Source organism: Haemorhous mexicanus, chromosome 18 (genome assembly GCF_027477595.1).
Source record: "Haemorhous mexicanus isolate bHaeMex1 chromosome 18, bHaeMex1.pri, whole genome shotgun sequence".
Classification (NCBI taxonomy): domain Eukaryota; kingdom Metazoa; phylum Chordata; class Aves; order Passeriformes; family Fringillidae; genus Haemorhous; species Haemorhous mexicanus.
The window spans coordinates 6,782,770-6,801,501 of record NC_082358.1 but is presented as its reverse complement, the minus strand read 5'-3'; the positions used below and the strand labels follow the sequence as shown (position 1 = coordinate 6,801,501).

General features: G+C 50.8%; 2 protein-coding genes across 3 annotated transcripts in view; one reads left to right on the top strand and one right to left on the bottom strand.

Annotated features, from left to right (window-relative positions):
* The window catches only part of SDC4 (syndecan 4), a 97,193-nt gene that overhangs the window by 10,829 nt on the left and 67,632 nt on the right, over positions 1-18,732 (bottom strand). Inside the window, exon 2 of one of the 2 annotated variants that reach the window (XM_059862957.1) lies at positions 7,822-7,913. In XM_059862957.1, the coding sequence (XP_059718940.1) occupies positions 7,822-7,896 (75 nt within the window). In that variant the 5' untranslated portion in view covers positions 7,897-7,913. Of the gene's footprint in view, positions 1-7,821; positions 7,978-18,732 lie in introns of those variants that run through there. The other variant, XM_059862956.1, reaches the window with a different exon arrangement.
* SYS1 (SYS1 golgi trafficking protein) lies at positions 14,229-16,669 on the top strand. Its single transcript, XM_059862280.1, has 3 exons — positions 14,229-14,432; positions 15,049-15,116; positions 15,632-16,669. Exons 1-3 carry the CDS (start codon positions 14,271-14,273, stop codon positions 15,870-15,872), a joined length of 471 nt encoding a protein of 156 aa, XP_059718263.1. The 5' UTR covers positions 14,229-14,270; the 3' UTR covers positions 15,873-16,669.

Below are 18,732 nucleotides of genomic sequence, written 5' to 3'. Positions count from 1 at the left end.
ATAAAGATCTAGTCCTTTGCCAGACAGGCACATGCTGGGATATGTTTACTGCAATGGTGGCAAAATAGCTGCTCTAAACACTCAATTCCCAGCTCCAGAGACCAAGTGGGAAGGAGATGACTGCTCCCCACTCCAGCTCAGGGAGATAAAGCTCAGCAGACAGTTGCAGATGGCTATGTGTCCATCACTTGCCCTGAAGCCAATGAAGAAAGCTTGGAAGAAGAAGTGGTTATGTGTCCATCACTTGCCCTGAAGCCAATGAAGAAAGTTTGGAGGAAGAAGAAAGTTTGGCTATGTGTCCATCACTTGCCCTGAAGCAAATGAAGAAAGTTTGGAGGAAAACTACAGGAGGAAAAAAGCAGGAACTCTCATGTGACTCAAGAGGAAAACAACTGTGACAGACATTTCACGCCCCTGAAGGGTTCTCCCGGTCACAGGCCATGATACACACCTAGTTCATAAAGAGATTATATTTTTTTATGGTATTTACAAACCTAATCGTAAGCTGTTCATATGCTTCACTGTCCAGAGCTGAGCTCAGAAGCTGGAAAAATTCTGTTCAAAGCTTAAAAGAAGGAATTCAGATTTTCCAGCTCACAACTCACTCTGAGTTGCCCTAGTCTATAATAAATGTTTCTATTGCATATTTGTCCGTGGAAGAAAAAAAAGGATATAAATGCCCCAGCAAAACAGCTTTTCCATCAAGGATGATTTTTTCATGCTGACACTTCAAACGTGGGATATCTCACATGTCACACTTCCCCCGCATGCCAGGAAGAAGCCTGCCCTCACTGCCCTTTCCTAGAATACAGCTACACCCCAATGCTTCCCCAAACACACACACAAGCAGAATTTCCACTAGGCAAGAAATCTCTGACGTGCACTTTTGGGAGCACATCTTTCTGCTCCCCCATGGCAGAGAGTTAGCAAAACTCAGCCAGGCAGACACCCACTTCAAAGAGTGCCCTTCCTCTGCAGCTCACCATGCAGCTAATCTCAGCTTGTTTGTACAGTCAAGATTCCCAACGCTGCGCCCTACAAATGCTTCCCCTCCCACGAGCCATTTTAATCTAATCAGAAGTAGTAGCCCAAAGATTTAGGCTTGGCCCAGGCTGTTGAGCTCTGCCAGCACAGTTATGCTATTTCAAACCCTGCTCTGCTGGCAGAGGTTCCAGCAAAGAGCAGCAGGAGGGGAAGTTATCGGCACAAAAGCACTCGAGACAGCGGAGTGCTGCTGCTACGCTATCAGCCATACCCGTGTGAGCATTTATACAAACAAACATTTCAACAGCAGGGATTTTCCTGGCTAGCTGCAGCACCACAGGCTGGGTTTTCAGTGCACGGGGCTTGGTGGGGACTTTTTGGTTTGTTTCTTCACAAAGACCTTGCCTACTTCTGGCTTGGCTTGGGCCCAGAAAGCAGCAGACACAGCACGTGCTATTCGGGATAATACAGCTGCACTTCAGGAAAACTGTCACTTCCAGAAGCAGTTTCCTCCCTCCGAGGGCTCTGAACTCCCAGTCAGGTTCCTTCCCCTCTCTGAGCAGAGGGTGAGCAACCAACAGCAGTTTTCCAGCCCTCCCTGACCACATCTGTGCACCCACAGAGCCAGAGCAGAGGGACCCAGGCACTGTTTGGTCACTCCTTCCCAGCACTGCAGAGCCACGCCGGGCTGGACGAGCGAGTCTGTGAGCAACCGACACGCAGGACCTGCTCCTCGTACTCAGCCTCAGGAAATTCGGAATTAGCGCCAAGAACAGCCCGCACATAAACAGTCTCCTGCAAGATCCTGGCTCCAGACTCTGCTTCACTGCACACTGAGGAATTGCAATAAATATTTACCTCGCTGGGGAACAGAATCTTCCAAGCAAAAGCTCCTGACATCAGTAAGGGGCTGTATTTCCATTTGGAGGAGAGTAGGAGCTTCTCTGTTTCTAAAGCGGGGCATTAGCCCACTAAAGCAGCTTCTGCCACCCTCCTAGCACCACAGCAGGCAGGATCTGTCCTTCCACCTCTGGGTCTCACTCCTCTTCAGGCCAGCACAGCAGCACACCGGGTGCCTTCCTTCCAGCCATGCTCATCTCAGTAACTCTGCCTTCTGCACAGATTTCTGGCTACTGTGCTGTGCAGGCCACTTCAGTGCAAGTCCAAGCACTTTCACAGTCATTAATACACATTACCATCGCTTTTCATTGCTCTAGTTTGACTGTGGCAGCAGCTAAAGGGCAGGAGGCAGGGTTAGCCTCCCAGCAAGGTAAGAGGGGCAAGGCCACATCTCTTTGTATTCAAGTTTGACAGCAGCACAGTTTTAGAGGAACCACGGTGAAGATACCTTTTTCCCTTCAGCAGCTAAGGCAGAGCAACATCCAGAGAGAAATACTTCCCATGGAAGGCTTTGCTTTCCCTGACAGAACAGGATTTGTTTAAGCAAGGAGCAGCCATGGTTTTGGTTGACATAAGACCAGCTGCTTGGGTAACAGTGCTATGGGTCTTCCCAGTCTCCTTCCTGCCCCAAGGAGTGTCTCCCTGAGATTTTAATTAACTGCTTTGATTTTTAAGTTATCCCAATAATTTGTCTAACAACAGCCTCTTGGCATTTTGCAAGCAGAGTCTCAGCCTCAAAGGATTTAAGGCTAAAACTGACAAGAGTGCATACTTCCAGCAAAAATAAAGACTTTTACAAAAAGCACACTTTTCAAGTCAGCCAGCCTTCAGAAACTGAGAGGGACACAGCTATGTATTGCATGCTTTCCCCTCCTACGCTGACATTTTCTCCAGATTCAGGATTAAGTATTTAACCCCCTCTTTTGAGACTTTACCCTCCTTTAGCTTGCTTTGAATGCTTTCAGTCATTTCAGATAATACTGCTGCTTTCCTGTCTCCCATGCAAGTCTTGTTTCCAACAGTACCTGCCTGAAAATGAAGGAACCACAGTGCTGCCAGAGCAAGTTAGAGCTCCTCAAGACAGGGCCATTTTCTGGTCTGTCCTTGCCAACACCAACTCAGCTGCTGGCAGCAGTCACATGGCAGAGCCCGACAGCTTTTCTGCCCACCAAAGCCACAACCAGATTAAACAGGAGGCAGCAGCTTGGTGCCAGGGGCAGCACAGACTGGGTGCCAAGCAGCAGCACCAGTTTTGCCTGTCACCCCTTTTCTAGGCCCAGAAGAAGAGATCCACCACCGCCTCAGATGTCTGAGTCACTGCTTTGGGTAAGGGGCCAGGGCCGTTACTCAGAGGTGACAGCAGTGTCCCCGGGAGCTGGGATGCCAAGCCAAGTGCCAGAAACCTGAGTCAGAGCATGAATGCTGCAAGTCAGGGCAGCAGAGCTGGTCCTTGGACCAGCAGCATTTGCTGGACAAACATTCAGGCACACGCTTAAATACAAAAAAAGAAGTCTGAACGAACCCAGCAGCACAGCCCTAACTGCTCATTAGGGTAGGATCTTTTACAGCCCCTCGGAGCAGAGGCTTATTACAAGTGAAACCCTTTAACTAGGCTGCCCTGTCTATTCAGAGCCACCAAGCCCAGTCTCATCACAAGAGTCTCATTCTAGTGCAAATCATTTGAATCCTTAATCTCGAGCATTTGCATTCCAGCGAGTCTCAAACAAACAGCCACACATGCTCCTCAGCAGCAGCCCGGAGGTCAGGCGTGTGCAGGGCTTGTCCCCTGGTTCTGGAGTGCTCCAACTGCATCAGCTTCTCCTTTGAGGCTGCAAAAGCAGCACAGCCCGGCTGTTGTTACAGGGCATAAAGGAACAGGATGTACTGAGCAGAGGGGGAGAATGCAGCTGCAAGACCTAAGAGCAGGCTCAAGAGGATAAATGTGAACTCAAGAGCTAGGAAGTGTTTTGAAGGATGGATGCTGAGTTTAGTCTGGCCCAAGTGATAGCTGGGGAGCTCTGCAGGATCACAGAGCCATGATAACTTCATCAAGTAATCTTACAAGTCAACCCAAGCAATTTACATGGCAGACTGTGGAACCACAGCTACCATGCCACCCTTACAGGTACAGATACGATCACTAATCAAAAAAAAAAAGGCTTTAAACCTAAGTCCATCAATCCATTCATTTGAGGAAAAAGAACTTACACACAAAATACAACACAGCCCAGTGGTAACTTATAGTCAAGGGGATTCAAGCAACCAGGATATTTCTAACAGGGCACTTACCAGCACCAGGAGTGAAAAGGGAAGGAAAAGCAGCTGTAGGATCTGTGCTAAAGCCTGCATGCTGAGCAGCAAGCCAGTGTGTCCCAGTCTCCCATCATCAATTGGAAAGTCAGGTTAGCAGCTTCCAGCTTGTGGTGGAAGTGGGACACACACATTTTGAAAAGGCAGTGTGACACTACAGGAAAATCATGGCAAGGTCACATTAGGCTCTAGTTCAGGCATTTGAGAGCAAATGGCCTCCCCAAGCCATTCAAACAGCTCAAGGCAATAGTACAGCCATTAACAGAGTCTTGGAAGGGAAGGAAGAGGGGAAGACACATAGGAAAAACATTTTCCCTGTTGCTGGACTGGAAGCAGGATCTCAGAGTGCCGAGACCTCAGGAGAGAGCAACCAGAGGGGCAGGAAAGAGAGCAATCAGGTTGGCCAACAGCCTTTACTTTGTAGAGTGAAAGAGCCTCTGGTATCACAACTCTAAGAAGTACCAAGTTCAGCCCCAATTCACCTCTTGCGTAAGATGTCTGGGAAAGCTCTGAAGCACAGGAAAGCACTCTCCAGCATGGGAGCTGGCAGCACTTGGGACAGAGGAGAGCTGGGCAGCAGTGCTGTTCCCCTGACTGTGCCCCAAGTGCTGCAGGGCGACTGTTCCTACCCATGGGCACCTCCATATCCAAGGTGCTCAGCTGTGGAGGGACCGAGCAGCCCTGCACGGTCCCACCCCACCCCAGGAGTTGTGCATGCAGGTCAAGAAAGTACAAGGTACTAAAGAAGTTGTTTTTTCCTACACATTACAGTCATTTCATCCCAACAACTATAGGTCTGACTTCCAGAAGTCATGAGCTCCTTCCCCTTAAGGGTTGAGGGACATTGCTTCAGACACTGTCATTTTGCTGCTCTGTGTTTTAGGGAGACTGAAGCAAAGCAGAGATTTGCTCTAAATGCGAACACAGCAAGTAAAGGTAAAATAAAGTAAAACATGCAGATAGCAATGTCTTGATTTGATTGGGAGGGACAGACGAGAAACTGGGCAAAGAGCAGAAAGAACAGGCCTCGGGGATCAATGGCAGCAGGACAAGCCAAACCGGTTTTAACATTAATAATGCTGCACTACTTTCCAAACACAGCTATCATCAACAAGACACCAGCTTTGCCAATCAGGAGGCCTCTGAGCATGATTGCTTTAAACCAGCAAACAGAGCCCACAAACAGCACGAAGCCTCCCCCACCTCTCCCTGAGCAATCCTCTGCCAGCAGCTTCTGGGCTGTATTTGGGCTCCTCTGTACTGCTGAGGACACACAAACACGATGTGGTGCTGCATGAAGACTTCTGCTGCAGAGTTCAAGGCACAAAAGAAGGACAACTGCAACAAGCCTGCAGCCCTCACTAGCACTGCTACAGCCCTGCTGGGCTCCGGGCCCTTTTGCAGCCCAGACAAACTGAGCCCAAGCCTGCAGCAGAGGGAATACCCCCACCATGGGGGAACACCCCCTGCTCACCCCTGTGCTGCCAGGGGCACTGCTGGAGGCTAAATGCACAGGGAAAGCTCAGTCACTCAGCCCAAGCAAGGCACACCTCACGTCCTTTGTTAACTCTACCGATCCCACATCTTGGATGCATTGGTGACTTTCTGTCCATCCCCCCTCAAGCATGTTCTGCAGGAAGCCCAGCCTTGCACAGCACAGAGGGGAGCATCCTGCCCACGCATCCTTTGCTTTCCAAGGCACTCAAGCGGAGAGGGCTGGGGACCACCTGGTGACATCAGGCATCAGCTCCAGCCCCCTGGCCCCAGGGGAAGAAGGCAATGCTCTCACACAAAGCTGCGGGGCTGTTGTAACACAACCCACCCACCCACAGCCTGAGCTCCAACGTCACACTGAGGCACTTCAGTCATATTCCCCACCCTCTTACACATCCAGGATTGCTTCACACGGAGAAATCCCATTTATACCAGAAAGCTGCTCAGGGGGAAAAGAGCCAAGGCACTTTTGTTTGTACAGGCTTGGAGAAAATATTCAAGCACCGAATCACTCTCAACATCCATGCTCTTACATAAGCACAAGAAATACAATCCCCATCTTGTTAAGAAACAGCTACCTGTCTTCACCCTGCCCGCACAGAAAAACCAAGAGCCACATGCTGTGCAGCCCTGCACGTTTTGGCAGTGCTATTAAAAAAAAAAAAAAAAAAAAAAAGGAAGGAGTGCCAGCAGAACTCTCCCAAACCGTGTGTCATCCTTGTCTCCTCCCCTGTAACCCAAACAATTTGTTTGGATTAGGCTTTATAGTAGGCCAGTGTTACTTCTCAAGTGTACACTCGATCTTAGGCAGCTTAAAAGACACGAATAAATATTCCACGTAAGTTCTATATAAGTATTTACAGACCACATCTGTACAAAATTTGTTGTCTTTGCAGAAACCCGATGCTCGCAGACCAGTCCAGTCCCCAGGGACACCAAGTTGCATTTCATACCAAACATGGTCAGTGCAACTTCCAGATGCTGTCTGCCCCAAAGGTTTGCCCTACTAGTTTGGGCCAGTTCCCAAACGACCGATTCACGTGCTTAATGGCAGGGATAAACACACCAGATTAGAGTAAAGTGGATTTGGGCTGCTTGGTTTTAGAGAGTAGCTGACAATTACAGATGCTCTCTGTGGGAGATTCCTGCTCTACAATCAGCAACCCCCCCAGCCCTGTGTCCCTACAAGAAAGCAGCAGAGCCTTATCAATTCTCATCTGCCCACCCAGCCATCAGTCCAAAACAAACCAATGTGGATGATTAAATCTACTTTGGGAATCCCTGATCTCCTGCAGTTACCTTAATCTCAGCAGCTCTTTCACACTACCAGAGGAATCTGGCCTGATTGCGCTATCAGCAAGATGGTCACACACAAAAACAAACAAACAGCAGGGAAACCAGAATGCCCAGATCTCTGCTTCACCAGAAGACCCCACATGTGCCGGCTTGAAGAACATCCAAATGCTTCACCTCATTGTACGTTTTAAGAGATTTTCAAACCCTCCACGGCAATGCATCATTTTCACTCCCATGTGGAAGCGAGGAAGGTTTGATAGACACAGAAAGACACCAGGTACCAGCACAACCAAACTCAGGTAAGGCTGGAAAGCCTATCCAGGTACTGTAACGCATCCAACCCACCCCACACGCAGAAGGAAAAAAAAAGAATTGCAGGACTTTCACGACCAGAAGTTGAAGATTAAAACAGTAATGGAGAGCGGCTCATTTCCACCAGGTAGCCGGGTGCCCCGCACTGCTGCAAGCCCAGCACCCTGAGCAGGGCAGACCGGGATACGTGAGCAGCGGCACAGCCGCGGGGACAGCGGGGCACCGGGCACGGCTGGGCCGGCGCGACGCTGCCTCGGCATCCTCCGGAGGAAGCAGCGAGCCAAGGGAACCGGAGGAAGAACGGGAACGGCCCTAACGCCGTACTTCGCCCACCCTTCCCTCTCCCCGGAGAAGGGCAATCGGCGGGGGCAGACCGCCCAGGGGGCAGCGGTGGCAGCGGCTCTCGGGCTGCTAGCGAGCGGGGCCCCGCGGTCACCACCCCCCCACCGGGCACCGGGAGCCCTTCGCTGCCGGGGCAGACCCTCCCCTTTCCCCCCTGTCCCGCGGGGGCCCGGCGGGACTCACCGACTCGGCGGCGGCAGCTCGCAGGAGGAGGCCGAGCAGCAGCGCGGCGCGCAGGGGGACGCGGGGCAGCGGCATGGCTGGGCTGGGCTGGGCTGGGACACACGGGCAGATCCGCGGCGGGTCCGAGCGGAGCGGGCTCTGACCGTGCCCGGCCGCCGCCACCGCCCTTATGAGGCCGGCTGAGCGCACGGGGCGGAGCGGGGCGGTGCCCCCGCCCCGCCGGGAATGCCCCAACCCGACACCGGGGACACTGTGGGGCTGTCGGCGGGGGGGACAGCGAGGGACCCGGTCCCCGAACCCGCTGTGCACGGCCGGGACCCCCGCACTGCCCGCGGCCACCGTCACTGCGTTATGGGGAGCGGGGGAAAGGAGAAAGGGGCAGGGGCAGGAAAAGGGAGGGAAGGGGGGAAAAGGCAGGGAGAAAGAGGTCAGGAGAAAACGAGAGGAGGAAAAACATGGGAAAGGGGAAGGAGAACTGAAAAGGGGGAGGGAAAGCGAAAGGGGGGGGAAGAAGTGAAGGGGGGGGGAAAGAAAAAAGGGAAGGGAAATCGGGGGTAAGAAGGAGGAAAGAGAAAGTGGGGGGAGCGGGCACCCAGCATCCGCTTTTGCAGCATTCCACAAGTGACGATGTCACATTTACAGAAAGCCCTGTCCCTGGCAGCGTGTCGCCGCCGCGGTTATTCGGCGGGTGTTGCATCACTCGGGGATGGAACACGAAACCGCTCCCTCAGTCTTCTAAGTAAGCGGCAAGCTCAAAAACCCACATTGATAAAGGAGGCGGAAAAACCCAACAGCACAGTTTAACTATTTCCGTTTCTCTTCTCACATTAATAACTTTGCCTGACCATAAGAATTTGCTTGACAACATCTATTTCAGCCCCTTAACCCACCTGAAACACCATAACACTACAGCCCCGTGCTTATGCTGCAGCCACATCAATTTTTCACTTGGGTTTCCAGCGTGTTTTCTCTGGTTTGTAGGGAATAAAATATTTTCTTTACATGGAAGCATTGCATAGCAAAGCATATGTGCCATGATCCCACCTGCCAGATATGCACGCCAGCTTTTCTTGGTCTGATTCTCAGCCTCCTCCAGCACTACAAAGTTACCTGGGAGAACTTGTAGCCTTCCCCCTGTCCCACCTCCAACCAGAAAGATCCCTAAGGTGAAGCAGCTTTTCCAACTGCCTGTTCCTTTGGGAATAAACAGCTGCAGAGGGTGTGAGCTGAGATCCATTCGTGTCCTCAATGTTTACTAGGACTGTGCCCAGGCACATGACCACTGGCAGGAGGGATCTGTGCTGAGCTGGCTGTGGAGCCCATTGGCATAATATGGACAAGGGGCACTGCTCAGGGCTTTAAAAAGTAGTGAAGATCTGAAGACAGCACACATGTGGGTAATGGTAGGAGCCAACCTGGAACAGGCTGTGGGGGAGTTTGCTGACCTGCTCTGCTCAGGACAGCCATGTGTCACTAACACTTTAGTTCACCTCAGCATCCAAGGCCATCAGGGAGGGATTTGTGCTGTGGGTTGGGTTACTATCCTTCCTTATTACCCTCACTTCGTCACACAGAGGAACTGACAAAAATCACTGCTGGTGCAGCCAGGGAGCCTAGCTCTCTTAAATGTCCAGCTCTGGACACTCAGCAGAGGTGGGGAGCAGTAGATGGTGAGGGACAAGAGCACACAGACTGGGTCAAATGTGCAAAGAGTGGTCCACACCATGACACCTGCCAGACAGGAGACAGCCTCAGCAGCACAAGGTGGCCAGAAGTACTCCATGCCACTGAACCCTCTGAATGCCACCTGTATTTGTGTGCATGTGGCCATGACCTCTTTACATGTCCTTCCAGATAAAGCAGCCACCACAAAGATGCTTTCAAAACTAGCTTTCTGTATTGTGGCTACAAATATTGCTCACTCACCTGTTAACGTCCTCTCCAAACAAGGACAATCGGCCGAGCTCCTGGTAATCACACCCCTCAACACATACCCCTTCCATCAAAAATCCCCTTGCATGGCACAGGACAGAGTTTTCCCTCCCAGGGAAGTTCTGCTGGGATAGGATGGAGAGGAGTCAGTCTGCCTGGCCTGGGGACCACACACATTGTCCATCCATCTCACATCTGCATGCACAATCCTTCAGGCAAACTAATCTTGGGCTTCTGGAAACAGAAGAGAAAATTAAACTAAAGCCTAATGTACTTTTCAACCTTGAGAACACATTCCTGTAACTTTACTGATGACATTTTTAAAGTGCATTGTGTAGATCCACCTCCCTTCCTCACACACAGAGAAACGTTCTGTGACTGTATCTCAAGAGAATAAGAGGAAATGCAGTCATAAAAATCATAATATGATTCTAAACTCATGGCCATAAAACAGCTGCCTTCATTTTGCCCTTCAAGTGTTTCCTTTCAAGATGCTGACATTCTCCTCTCTGGAATAATGCAGAAAATCCATGGGTATGTGACACTCTGAGAAGGCAACAGGACAAATGGGCCCAGAGAGCAAAAATGCACCACTGAAATGTCCTTTACTGAAACTTCACCACAAGGGAGAGAAGCAGAAGCAAAATAAAATGCATGTTGAGAAACACATTTGTTCTGGGCAATGAATTCTCACATTCAAGGTGTGTCAGTTGCATTCTCCACATAAAAATTACAGCTGGCAGAGAAACAACACAGGCTGGCCACCATTGTTCCTAACCTAGTGAAGAATTACCTAACCCTGATGTTGAATATCAAAATAAACACCTGTCATTTACCAACACAACACAAACATGCTGGAAGTGGAATGGAGTGTCCAAATACAACACATTTGGAGGGTGAAGGGAATCTCACTTTTACATGGCACATCAAGAAATGTCTAGATAATCTTGAGAAGAACACACACAAGGCCCTTTAAACGACTCGATCATAAATTCTGTTGCACTAATCAGGAAAAGAGATTTTTCCAGCCAAGCTCAGCACAGTTCCTACAGGCAAATTTTTAAAAAGAGCTTAGAGCAGTATTCTCAAGCAAAAAGAAACCTTAAGTAGAGTTTTAAAAAATCCCAACTTCCAAAGTCCATTCAGTACACTGAATTCTTTGGAAAAACACACCTGCACACCACATGGGTGGAGGAAGAGGAGTGACTGAAAACTCTCATCCCGTGGTTTGAGCCACTTAATGTTGAATTTTCCTGGAAACGTGTGCTCTTAGCCTTGCTGTCCCTTTAGCAAAGGTGACCTTAGCACAACTCCTACCTTCCAGTCAAGAGGAAAATGAACTCCAGCAAAGGTCATTCAGACAGCACCACCCTTTGTACACCAGCTGGTAAAATAGAGACCACCTAAATAAACAGCTTCCTGTTTTAGGCAATGATTCCTGGGGAGGAAAACAGCACCCTCCTAGACAGCTATTTTTTATGTAAAGCATCTGTGGCTAAATAGGGTATTCTTTTCCTGCACTCCTGATAAAGAAGTGACCACAATAGTTTCATGTGATCTGGGTACACCCTCAAGTCATCAGCTGCGTCCTGGGCGTATCGCCACTTCTCCTTCCACCTGCTGCTCTTCAGAACACACAGGTGGCCCACACAGAACAGTCACTGGTTAAAAAGGATGTTCTAACCAGAAGCCAGGCCAGCAGCACCCATTGTGGCACCCTAGAAATCATGGTCTTTGTGTTTCAACATCCTTTTCCTCTTTAGCACGTTTCCTCCACAGCTGTCTCCAACTTTTTGTTTAAACAAAAGAGGAAGAAAAGAGAAATTAAGAAAGCTGTTTAATTCCCAATACTGTTTGCTTTCCAGGTCCATTTTAAACCTTACTCCACAGAGCAGAGCGGGGGGCAAGGCACCCTGCAGGGAGAACACCCTCTTTTCCAGGAGAAGGACACAGTCCCCTATGCTGGAGCAGCCTGGAGAGGAGAGAGAGCCAAATCAGGAGCAGGAACAAACAAACATGACCATGAAAGATGCTGTCACAAAGTCAGACAGGAAACAAGTTCACAAACTGTGCTGCAGTTGAGTCACAGCACAAATGTCTGTGTGCTACAGCCCTTCCCCGTGTTCATATGGGAACTCTGCCTGTCCAGGGCAGGAGGGAGCCTCAAATCACACCTCAGGCTCAGCTGTGGCCATTCTATACCTTCAGTCACAAGGGCAGCAACCAAGCAGGGAGGAGCCTCAAATTCCAAAGCAATTCCAGTCAACACCTCCCAAAACACCCGCTTGCATCCTGTGATACCGTGGACTTTTGGATAAGTCAGATATTTGGCTGTGGAAAGATACCCAGCAATGATACCAACAGTGCTATCTTACACTAAAGCTTGGAGCTTTAGTCACCTTTGTCTAAACTGACAAAATTTTTGCTGGCAAAGGAGAGTTAGTCCTTTGAGGGGCTATAAAAGTAATAGGTAAGTGAGAATTAAGATCTAAGTGATGGCTTGCCTGTCTCTGAGAGCCAAGCACAGCAGATTTCAGGAAAGGAAACCAATTTCTACCAAGAATTAACAGAGGAAGTGTCAAGCATCACAATTTATGCTCAGCAATGTGTTGGCAGCAGACAGCACTGACAAGGCTGGGTTTTCCCCTGTTCATTTCTGCACTGGCCAAGGCTGGAGCTTCTGCAAAAATAAATTCTCCAAAGGCCTAATGAGAACTCAGCAACAATGGCCCATGTTCACCACACATGTGCCTCTGCCTTGCACAATCTTTCCTAGGAAATGGTCCGGGAACAGGGAACAAAATGTGTCAAACCTGGCTCAGCACAGAAATTCACAGAATGAGGAAAGGAAAATATACAGCAGAGTTGCATAGGGAACTTCCCATAAGAGGCATGGAAAAAACGTCATGCAAGCCTGGCAGAGATCATAATCTGTGTTCCCATAGCCAGCATATTCCACACCCACGACTGATGTGAGCCTACCACCTCCCTCAGAACCTGGATTCCCCTTTTTATTCCTTCTGCTCTCTTTTCCAGGTGAAAACGACTCTTGTGGCAACTCCCCCATCTACCGAAACAGCCCTGGGGTGCCTCCTCTCTTTTTTCCAGCAAAGATTTTATCTCCAAAATGCTCTGTTGTCCCACACAGCCTTGGGGATTTTGCTATGAAGTCAGTGACAATTCTTATACCTGAAGCCAAGCAAGCAGGACGGCTCACAACAAGCCCCAGCAGCCAGGAGCTGATCACAGAAGGGGTACAGTGGAGCTTGAGGGTGTCTGGCACCTGGCCATTTCATGAGGCTAAATAGAAGAAATCAGCATGTATCAGAAGAAACCTCCCAACCCAGCCCTGTAACGGAAAGGTGCTGCCAGGGCACACCACGACTCAGAACAACATCCTGGTACCCGATGGCCTGAAGCTAAAATGAGCACAGCTGGGCAGCAGCTGCCAAGAGCCTCAGTGCCTACAGGAACTGGCCTGGAAATGAGAGGAAATACTCGGGGACAATAATTTCTTGTATGGTTGGTATTTGTGTCTTTAGCAAGGGCTGCTCGGCCAAATTACTGAACGCGCTGACACCAGTGCAGATGGGCAGGGGCTGGGGAAGCCTTGTCTCCAAAATCCCCTGTTGTCCCACAAAACCTCGGGAATTTCACTGTTCACACAGCGACAGTTCTCATACCTGAAGCCAAACAAACACCGCGGCTCGCTGAGGCCACCAAACCCAGCCCGCGGAGCCAAGAGCTGATCACAGGAGCACGGGGGACTCTGCGTCTTTTAGCAACTTTTAGCCAAGTTACTGAAGGCACCGACCCAGGGCAGGGGACAGGGCTGGGGACGCCCTTGGCAGGCAGATGTGGGAGAGCTGGTGCTGGACACTGGGCACGGAGGGCAGCCGGGTCGGAGGCCGTAGCTGGGAGTCGGGGGCCGTGGACGGGGTCGGGACTGGGGTCGGGATCGGGACCGAGCGGGGTTGGGGCAGCGGGCGGGGTCAGGATCGGGACCGAGAGGGCTCGGGGCAGCGGGCGGGCTTAGGATCAGGATCGGGATCGAGCGGGGTTGGGGACACCGAGCGGGGTCAGGATCGGGATCGAGCGGGATCGGGATCGAGCGGGGTCGGGGACACCGAACGGGGTCAGGATCGGGATCGGGGTCAGGATCAGGATCGGGATCGAGCGAGCTCAGGGCAGCAGGCGGGGTTAGGATCAGGATCGGGACCGAGCGGGCTCGGGGCAGCGGGCGGGGTTAGGATCAGGATCGGGACCGAGCGGGCTCGGGGCAGCGGGCGGGGTTAGGATCAGGATCGGGACCGAGCGAGCTCAGGGCAGCAGGCGGGGTTAGGATCAGGATCGGGACCGAGCGAGCTCAGGGCAGCGGGCGGGGTTAGGATCAGGATCGGGACCGAGCGAGCTCAGGGCAGCGGGCGGAGCTCGGGCTCGCAGCGGGTCCTCCCCCGCGCCAGGGGGCGCTCTGGCGCGGCGGCGGCGGCACTTCCGTCGCGGGCGGCGGGCGGGCGATGGCGGCGCAGTTCCGCAGCTACGTGTGGGACCCCGCGCTGATCGTGTCGCAGATGGTCCTGCTGCAGGCGGGATACTACAGCTCCCTCGGGCTCTGGCTCGCCCTCCTCGGCACCCTGGGCAGCACCGGGCCCTCCCTCCAGCAGGTGTTCAGCGACGAGGTGAGGGCGCGCCCCGGGAAGCCGCCGTGGGCACAGGCCCCTGGAGCGGGGGGATTGCTGGGGCTCTCCTGGGGAGGCAGAGCCCGCTCCCGTGTGGGCATTCCCGGTGCCAGGGACAGCCCCCCGCCCGGTGTGCTCCTCTGCCCCTGTAGCAGCCCCCCAGTGCATAGAGCTGCTGTCCTGTGTAGGTGCCCCAGTGTGGAGGTAAAGCTGTCCCTCTGAATGGGTACCCTGGGGTAGAGGCAGCACTTCGGTGTATGGGGGGAGGTAGCCCCCATGTAGGGACAGACACCCTGTGCAGGTGGTGCCCCTGTGGAGAGGGAGCACCTTGTTCTATAGGTGATACCCCCTTATACAGATACCCTTTATAGGTACTCCCGGTATAAAGACTCCCCTACCCCCTAGAAATAACCCAGTATGGACTCATACCCTTCATCCCCAGTTTAGGTGGTTCCCCTCAGCACAGAACCAGACCTTTCCCTTTCCTGTAGGTGCCCCCAGACAGACAGACAGACATGTCCAGCTCCTCCTGTAGATCCTGATCCATGCAGGGCTGTGCCACGGGAGACTCGGGCTGCGATTTGTGCCGCGGGTTCCTACTAATAGTCCCATGTAGATTTTAGGCTTCTCAACCCCGCCGGGGAGGCTCTCCATGATGGCTTTCATCCTCAATGCACTCACCTGGTAAGTCTGCAGCTAGCTGGAGCACCTGCATCTTGTCCTTTCGTACCATTAAGCTGTAAAAGAATTCAGTGTGGTGTACTGCCTCTCTCCAAACATCTCCCAAAATCCTTGTGCCTACTTAAGCACATCTGCCGAGGGCAGTTGGGAACTGTCATTTCACTTCTCTGCTTCAGTTTCCCAGCTGGGAATGAGATTTGCTTTTGTGGGAGATTTTACTAAAAGTTAGAATTAATGGATTTCAGCAAACACTAATGTATTAGGAGATAGTCTATAAATTCCTGCCTGTTCTCTGCACTAAAATCTAATTTTCCTGCCATCATGTAATTAAAAGCTGTAAGCCTGCAAGTCTTGCTGCAGCAGCCAGGAGAGAGGTCAGAAACAACCTATTGTTAAAATATTTGAAGAAGTTTTAAACCCACTGCATAATCAGCAGTGAGAACTGCTGATAGCTCTTGCTGCAGCACCTTTTCTGTCGGTCTGGTGGAGTTCATTAATCCCTTGCCTTTACTTTGCAGCGCTCTGGGCTTGCTGTACTTCATCCGCCGGGGGAAGCAGTGCCTGGATTTCACCGTCACCGTTCACTTCTTCCACCTCCTGGGCTGCTGGATCTACAACTCGCGCTTCCCCTCGACGCTGACATGGTGGCTGGTGCACATCGTGTGCACGGCGCTGATGGCGGCCATCGGCGAGTACCTGTGCATGAGAATAGAGCTGCGGGAGATCCCCCTCAACTCCGCCCCCAAATCCAACGTATAGACTGCCGCTGGCAACCACGCGCTGCGTTTTGTCATTGTTCCCGGCACAATGCATCCAATGCCTCAGAATCATCCCTGAAGAAGCACAGCAGGTCTGTTTAGACTTTATGGTTTTGGTTTTTTTTTCCTTTGGACCTCGGTGACTGCATGAGTGTGAGCATCTCCTCTGGCATCGTCTGACAGCGGGGGAGGAGCAGATGTTTATTTTGTTAACACAAAGTATTAATATGACTGGATGGAGAGTGTGCCCTTAAACTCTTCACTCGTGGGACTGTTAAAAGCCAGGTAGCAAAACGTGAGGAGCATTTGGAATTTAACGATGTGGGAGTGCCCTGGATGGGTAACACAATGGTCAGCTCTTCTTGCTGGAGCTGGCACGGTGAGCACTGGGGCTGGGAGCTGCTGCTTCCAATCTGTGACTTCTTTGGGCATTGCTTGGGAAAGAGTCAAGGAAGTGAATGGATGGGGAGAAAGAAAACAGTTGTGCTTACCTGAATCACCAGCTGAGACACTAAATAATAACCTGTAATGTTAGATGGGTTTGTTTGCTGTTTCCATGTTTGATACATAGAGGTGACAGACAGCAGTTTGCTGAAGAAATCTTTTGTAATAATAAAAATATAATGTTGCTGTGAGTGTTACGGCTCTCCTGGGAAGCTGAGCACTTCAAGAAATACCATGAGTGTCTGTATCATGGCAACAGGAGGATGCAGCCAGAGAACACTTGGCTGTGAGGTGCCCACTGTCTGGGGCACATAAAATTTCCTACAATAAACATTTCATACCTCTGCTCTGAAAGGAAGGCATCATTGAGTGCTTTCTTGGGAAGTCAGCTGGCATAACTCCACTTCAGAGGGAGTGTCAGCAGTCCAGGGTCTCCACATGTCCAGCCTGAGCCTGGGGAAACCTGCAGAAGTGTCCTGGAGCCATGATGCTCTTCCCCCTTAGATGGGCTTTCCCATCAGGCTTCAGCAGTCCAGCAACTGGACAAGGTCTTGCCTGGTAGAGGTGCTGTTAAGTAAGAGACTGTTGCTATTTCTTGAATTTTTAGAGGTTCTTCAAATAAACTTCACCAGGCAGGGACATCCCCTTACTGCTGAGGGTCCAGAGCTGGGTGATTCCTCCAGATCCAACAGCCCAAGCAAGCAGCCCCACATCCTCCCTGGTTTCCACTGAGGGATGGCCATGTGCAACCCCAAACGAGGGCAAAGCCAGGTCAAGAGACAGATTTTTCTCCTGTGCAGCATCTTGCTGCAGTAACTTCCCTTTGTATGTTAATATTTGTAAGTTTTCATTTGCATAAATCACTTGCTAATTCAGTTTGTTGAAAAGTGGTGGGATGATGTGAGACTGACAAACTCTCTGAAGCTGCTCCTTTGAGTTCTGTTACTGGGCAGCTGAGCTGTATTTCAATCCCTGCTCTCACACTCAGACGCTGTAAATGGGGGCAGGATGACATCCTGCTGCTTTACATACTCAGCAGGTCTCCAAAGGAGGATTTCTGTCTAAACAAATGTAACCAGCACTTTTTATATTGAGGGATTTCACCAGGAGCCCATCCTGACCAAAGCCCCTGTAAGAAGAGTTTCAAACAGCAGCAGCTTTCAGAGGGAAGAGTTTACACAAGTGTTTCTCCAGGCAGGAGCCAGCCTGGAGGGCCATCCAAAGGTCACTTCCTAGGGCTGCCCCTGCAGCAGGACAGTCCATCCCTTCTCAAAATCTGCTCATTTTTCACGTACAGGGATACTTGCCTTTGTCCCAGTCACCTCGGCCTGGATATAAACTGGTCTCCAGTAGGTGCCAGTATCTCCCTCAGAAAGGAGCAGGGAGTGTGCTGTGGTTGGGATCGGAGTGGAGCAGAGGGCAGTGCTGCCTCGGGGTGACCAGTACTGGCGTGCTGTTAGTCATGTTTTAAGACTCCTTCAGGGTCATTTTGTCCTCTGCTGCTTCTTGGTGCTATTCTTGAGAAAGAACATCCCAGTCCTGCAGGGACAGGGAAAGCTTGCAGGTTTACTTCAAGGCTTAATAGCACACCAAAGCCTTGTGTGAACTCCTGTGTTCAGGGCTGTTCTTGAGGCAAGCAGAAGCTGAGGATTAATTACAGTGAATTTGAGAGCAAGGAAACAAAGCCACGTTCTTCCAGCTGCTCCCAGAGTTGCTGTGGGTCTGTATTAACAGAGCTGCCACCTTTGTTCCCCTGCAAGAACAAAGGTGAAGACTTTGGACTAAAGAACACTTAACTCATTTCTTTTTGAATATGTGAGATATGCTGTAACAGCTTCAGCAGCTCCCTTGGGGGGAAGATCTGGGCACAGCTTTGTATCTGGAGAAACTCACAGCAAGGCCATGAGAAGAATCCTTGACAAATGGGGCTTTAACACTGAGGCTGCAGGACATCCCAGGAGCTGCATGACGTGTGCTGTAGGATCAGAAATCTTTCTGAAAGGCTGCTGACTGCCTAGGAGAAATGAACCTGTGTATTACCTTTTTTTTTTTTTTTTTAAAGGACTTCAACTTTAATTGTCCTAGTCATAGAGGAAGTTCTGCTAAAAATGAAATACTGATTGAGGAAACTCATCACTCCCATACTGTGAGACCTAGTTTTCGCTCACATGCTTTCAGTCAGATTTAGAAGCACCTTTGGCTTACAAAAAAATCTGCTGCTCCATACCAGAACAGTGGCAGATGGTCTTTGTTTCTTAATGAATCTTTGGGGGGGGTTGTGTGCAATAGTTGAGGGATTTGCTTCCAGGGAAGATACATCCCAGGACCTGTTTTTCTCAGACAGTGGAAGTGGCAGTCAGCCATTTGCATCCATGGTTTTCCTAAAAGATTTTTTGTCAATCTGATTCTTTTACCTT